General features: G+C 34.0%; 2 protein-coding genes across 2 annotated transcripts in view; one reads left to right on the top strand and one right to left on the bottom strand.

The window, feature by feature from the left end:
- LOC144958523 (RNA-binding region-containing protein 3-like) overlaps nucleotides 1-6,239 on the top strand; it is a 47,620-nt gene that overhangs the window by 13,255 nt on the left and 28,126 nt on the right. The gene's annotated exons all lie outside the window — the stretch shown is intronic.
- LOC144958527 (putative peptidyl-tRNA hydrolase) overlaps nucleotides 1,139-6,239 on the bottom strand; it is an 8,643-nt gene continuing 3,542 nt past the window's right edge. The window contains exons 3-6 of the mRNA XM_078890558.1: nucleotides 5,158-5,298; nucleotides 4,055-4,154; nucleotides 2,665-2,749; nucleotides 1,139-1,912 (exon numbers count right to left, since the gene is read on the bottom strand). Coding sequence (XP_078746684.1) covers nucleotides 1,709-1,912; nucleotides 2,665-2,749; nucleotides 4,055-4,154; nucleotides 5,158-5,298 — 530 coding nt within the window. The 3' untranslated portion in view covers nucleotides 1,139-1,708. The remainder of the gene's footprint in view (nucleotides 1,913-2,664; nucleotides 2,750-4,054; nucleotides 4,155-5,157; nucleotides 5,299-6,239) is intronic.

The raw sequence follows: 6,239 nt of genomic DNA, 5'->3' as shown, positions 1-6,239 counted from the left end.
GGGCCATATTAAGTAATTATTATTATGCTGCTTGCATTTATAGTATTCAGAATTCTATAATGATAATATTGAGTACAAAACTATATTATATGAAGTCGTTTGCCTCTGGAATGGTATGAACCATGAAACAAATAATTGAAATAATATTTATGCTGGACTGTGTGGGGAAGGAGGGAAGGAGTCAATTTTTTAAACTCAAGAAATATATATGATTCAGGTGGCCATGTGGTTACAAGTGTTACACTGTGACCCAAGAGGTCCTGGATTCGAACCCTGTTTCAGGCTATTTTAGGTTTGATTTTTCTTTTCCTTTGGCAAGATTAAGATTAGGTTAACCCCAGATTTCCTCACTTGGTCAACGTGGGTGATTCTTGTTGTCATGATGAGATATTTGATGGATTATTCCTTTGTGAATGCCTAGGTGAAGGCATCTTACAATACCGCAGGGTTAACACACTCAACCTAAAACCGACTTTATCCATAGTTTACCCGGGTTACTTTTTCAATTCAATTCAATTCAAATATTTATTTATTGTCGGCATTTTAAAAATGTTTCATAGATAATGTAGTCAGGCTAATAGAAGCCTTGACCGACATAGGTTTTAACACATAGTGCATAAAAATACATAGTAATACATTTTCCTTTAAAACATTCCCTCATCAAGTTTCCAATCATGGCACACAATGAAAAGTAACATAATATATATATATATATATATATGTACGGTTAGATTAATTACAAATATTACATTTGCATGGCTGGCCATTCCATGAGAGGATATGATTTTTGAAAACATTAAAATTTGAAATTTTCCTGATGTGCTCGGGAAGTTCATTCCAAAGCACAGCAGCAGAATATCTGAAAGATCTTTTGCCATAAGACATGTTCTGACCCTTGGAATATCAAGGTTTGAATATCTAAAATTGTATCTGTTATTTTCAAAATGACCATATCAGATAGACAAGGAGGAGCAATTTTGTATAAAATTTTAAACTTTTACTTTTACCCCATGCTTATTTATTTTATTTTTCTGAGACACAATTATAGGTGTAGTATCAAAGCTAATGTTTTTACTTTTTTCATGTTAATGATAGTTGAATAAAACCATCTATGTGCATGCTCATTTTTAATACATTGTTTTCTCCAATTTTGAAAAGCAGCAAAAATCTCCGGGATTGAGTGAGTTAAGGGTTAATTAAAAAAAAAGAAATGTAGTAAAGAAACAAGAAATATTGTACAAAAACAATCTAGTTTCTATTAAGTTGGGATCGTGGATAGCTCATACGGTAGAGTCACGCTCTCACTGGCCAGGCGGAATTGTCGTACCAATAAAGGTGCGGGTTCAAACACCCATCACTGCCGCGAAAAAAAATAATTTTATTCTCTATTGTCTTCTGGCACTTTTCTACTCACTTCATCTCTTGTTGTTACCAACATAAGTGCATACTCCACTCACTTTTCTGAATTAAAAAATTCATCCCTTCTATTAAGTTGGTAACTTTGCTCACACACCATAGGGAGTTACTCATGATATTCTATTTAAGGTGCCATAAGTCTCCTGGTGTGTTGAGTGAGCATTTGCCATTATCCAAACAGGAAAACTATATACAATAAAAAAAGGTAGTTTCCATATTTTCTTAACAAATGCAACAAAAATGGCACTTTGTAACAACAACCTGATAAACATTGTTATTTATACTATTTTAATCATGTAATGTCTGTCTGTTTTCTGGTCTCTTGAATTCGCCTTTTCACCCTGTCTGCAATGTGACGCATCAACAAATCCATTCCTTTCTCAACGGCAGACTCTGTGACCTTGATTTCGTGACTGGGGATGGGGCCAAGGACGTAAGGAATGATCTCTGACTTGGATGCAGGTCTGTCAATACCTATTCGAAGCCTGGGCAGGATCTGTTGCAGGAAGGAATAAATGTGATTGATTACCTGCCTCAACCCATTATGAAGTTGGAAAGAACTAACAAGATACTGAAAATGTAAGAGTAACTCTAAATTATAAAACTGGAAGTTTAAACTAGGTGGTTGTATTGAGGAAATTAAGAGCAATATCTTGAACTATTGTACCTATACAAAAACTTAAATTTTGCATTTCTTATCATCTTGGCTTTAAACCCAGAGCTGCCTTCTTGAATTTTTTATAAATCGTAGTTTCTAAGGGGAGAAAAAAAAAATATACACTTTAAATAGCTTTAGAAATAAACAATTTTCTCCCAGCATGGTCCAGAAAGGATCCAAATTCCTAAATATTGGTTCTAAAGAGCTAAACTTTCCTTTTCAAACAATATTTATTGAGTCAAAGAGACCTATGCAGCTCTGTAGCTGGAGCCAAAAATTCGTATTTCTACGAATTTTTCTTAGTACTAGGCAGGTCTGCATTAACACCAATTTTCTTGATTTGGTTCATCTTGACACAAGGGTCTCAAGTTTGGATCTATTAGAATAACATCATTTAAAAAATGTAAAAAGTAAAAGTGCAATAAAAATACATAACTATTTATATGCCTGCTGTTAATTTAGATTGCATTTCAAGTGATGAACAAGCAAAAATGAGTTCACTGATGCAACAAATGCACATGACCACGTCATACCATGTTTTGAAGTTGAAGTTATGAGATGCAGAAATTATAAAACAAAACAACACTCACTATGCCGTCTGTATCAGCGACCTCTTTTGGCCACAGGCCCCTGGACTTCAAGTCAGACATACATGACAAGACACCTCGGTGACCACTACGGAAATTAAAAAAAAAAAGAGTAAAGAGGCTATGTCTATTACTTTTTCAATCACAGCAATGATGATGATCTTGGCTACGCAGTCTCAAGGACCCTTGCCGTGAATTGTGCGGTTGTTGTCAGCATGTCCTCTGCTTGTTGGATTCCTTTTGTTATATTTTTCCATGTATCCCTGTCTTGGGCCAACTTTTTAAAAGCAATAATATGACAGACTACCGTGATTGGAGTCCATTGCATCAGCTTATCTGCATTGTGAATTGTGCATATTCAAACGTTTATTTTGTTCGTATCATCTGTATCATGGATCCATTCACAGTGATGAGGCAAGACATATTTTTAAAGACAAAGCCGTTTGGCTGTATAAATCTATTGAGCTAACAATTGCTCCCTTGAAAATTCATCATTCCAAACTTGTCCACAATAATTTATTGCCAGTGTGCAAGATGATAGTGCCAGAAGTCTATGCATTCGAGGCTGTCCCAAAATCATAACAATTGCTACAAAAATACTCCCAACACTAAGTCATTTTGAAAAACTAATGATAAAATTTGTTTTCGTCAATAGGACATTTTATTGGCTAAGAGGAGGAGATGATGTTGGTCGGAAACAAGGGTACCTATTAGGCTAGATGTTTTATATCAAGCATTGGCAGGGTGTCCAGGGAAATCCAGCATTAAACTTCCCTACCCAGAGGTGAATTTCCTACCAGGTAATTTATCAATTCTTACCATCTCTCTCCAGTGTTCTATATGCTTAAAAGAGACGTTGCTATAGTTAGAGATAAAAAGGCGATACTACTAGGCACTTTTGATAAAATTTCAAACTCAAAACATCTTAACTGGACCCAATTACTTGTATGGGACATGAAATAACATTTTATTTGATACTTTATTTGTTTCTTTATGACAAACGGTTCCAGAGTTATTGATATTTTTCTGTTGAAAATCTCAGTCAGTTTTACACCGAGAATCTGTGAACTCCCTACAGCCTCAAAACCAGCATATTGCGGTGATAGGGAAAGTTTGGTTTTAGCAGTAGACTTGGCCCACTTATAGTATTAACCCATTGTTTGACAGCCCAATCCGAAGAAGTTTAATCCCAACAACCAAGGACAGGGAGATAACTGTCGGAAATTTACCACACATCACACAAAAAAAATCATTGCGCCATCTCTATCAGTGGGATGACTCTGACATATATATATCTATCATCTATATGAAAATGAAAACAATAAAAAAATAATAATTAAAAAATCGAAACTGACCAATATGGGTCATCATCTATAATATTATGATTACTTACTTTGCACTTCCTCCATTCTTGATTGAAACTTTTCCCAGTGCTAAGTCCAACTCGTCATGTATCAGGTAGATTGAATCCGACATCAGTCCAAGAGACTTGGCTGGGGAATAACAACAAGAACAATAATAATAATAATAATAATAATATAATAATAATAATAATAATAATAATAATAATAATAATAATGATAATAATATAATAGTATAATAATATATAATAATAATAATAGTAATAATGATAATAATGATAATAATAATAATAATGATAATAATAATAATAATGATAATAATAATAATAATAATAATAATAATAATAATAATAATAATAATAATAATAATATATAATAATAATAATAATAATAATAATAATAATAATAATAATAATAATAATAATAACAACAATTTCGCAAGGGATCAATTTCAGTTCCTTTGAAAGTGAAGCAAGTGCTTTATCAACTGATATATCGGGACACTTTCTTCCCGTATAAAAACTCGCCATCCAGATCGTTAGTTGGCATGAGGTAGATTGACCTCTTCTGATTGTATGCCAAGTTTCATTCATTTAATTTATTTATTTTAAAAAATCATTACTATTAACAGAAAACACCCACAATGCTCCCATAACGGTCCAATTGATTGCTAAGTTATGGAGCATGGATGAAGTGGCTTTCCTCAAGAGCGCATCTTCCATAACAATGCCATATTAGCGCAAGTTCCTGGATAGCTAAATGATGTAAGCAAGAAGGGTTGACTTGTTTCTGATGCAGTCAGAGCAGTAGATTCAAAATTTAAAGGTCAACAACCAATAATGACAGGTGGAGTAAAAAGTCTACATGAATATGGAAATCGCTTGTCTATTCATAGATTAAAAAACTCACATTTTCAATAATAAATATTATTTTCCCAGTTTCGATAATCCAGGATTATCAGCTCAATTCTGGGATGCCAGAGTTTTGGCTTGAATCCAGGACAATCCCGGAAAATCTGGGATGTTTTGATAGGTCCGTATAACGCATTGAAGAGAAGAACCCCCAACCCTAACACACATAGATACACACAGACAGACACCTCTCCCACTCTTTCCAGATAGAGATAAGGCTTTACCTGTTCTAGCTACATTTCCTCCACAAATATTCATTAAAGATTTTGGCTTGAAAAAATAAATTTGTGTCAGTTCTTTTTCATCCTTCCCCTCCACGCCTGTGAAATCCATTTCCGTCCTGCAGAGCAAACCTCCTTGTCTACCTATAAACAACAAAAGAAACATGGGAAGTCAGGGTTTGGAAATCAACGTAGTGTAAAAACAGTTAAATTTCACTGCACCACTAAATTTCTCCTAAACTGAGCTTTTATATACAGTGCAATATCCACTTAACGTGCTCAAAGTGCTTTACCCTGACCAACAGCAACACATAACGTGTAGAACGAGACATGACACCTGTTAGGCGATATTACAATTTTTTTGGACAGAGACAATGCTGTTAACGGTCAGGTACTCACTCATTTTACACCCGAGTATGGTGAGAGAATGTGAGTAAAGAGCCTTTTCCAAGACTCAACTATCAACTATGTGCCGAGCAAGGCTCGAACCGAGGACCTTCCGATCCTAAAGTGAGTGTCATACTACTAGACCACATAGCAGCACAATACATCTCAGGTCAAGGCATAGTTCAAAAAGGTATCATCTTTGTTTGTTTTAGATTACTAGAAATTGAATTTATGATTTTTTTAAAATATATATGAGACTTGCCTTTTAAGCTTCAGGATTGATTGAGGAGAATGAATATATTATAGTTTGTCAAGATGAAAAAACTAACATTTTAATGTGCATTTCAACTTTAAATTCCCTTTTTGGCATCTACCTGGTTAATCCAACAGATAAATAATATTGTTTTGAGGAGATGGGCCATTTGGGAGGATAAAATATAGGCAATAAAATGAAAATAAAAAAATAAAAAAGTGATACAGTACAAACTCAGCATTGAATGTAGACAGTGATAGATGAAATTTGTGTTAAAACAGTGAAGAAATACCATGGCTTCACTGTTTTTTTTTTTTTTAAAAAGGGACATGGACTTGAAGTTTATTCCTGTTTCGAGTGTAATCAGTCAGTAGCAATTCCTTACTACCTTTTGGAAGGATGCTAGTCAATTGCAAAAGAATAATTATAATTATTATCCAATGTA

The sequence above is a fragment of the Berghia stephanieae genome, chromosome 13 (genome assembly GCF_034508935.2).
Source record: "Berghia stephanieae isolate SIO BIC M18660-M18661 chromosome 13, UCSD_Bste_1.3, whole genome shotgun sequence".
Classification (NCBI taxonomy): domain Eukaryota; kingdom Metazoa; phylum Mollusca; class Gastropoda; order Nudibranchia; family Aeolidiidae; genus Berghia; species Berghia stephanieae.
This window is presented reverse-complemented; position numbering and strand designations above follow the sequence as displayed.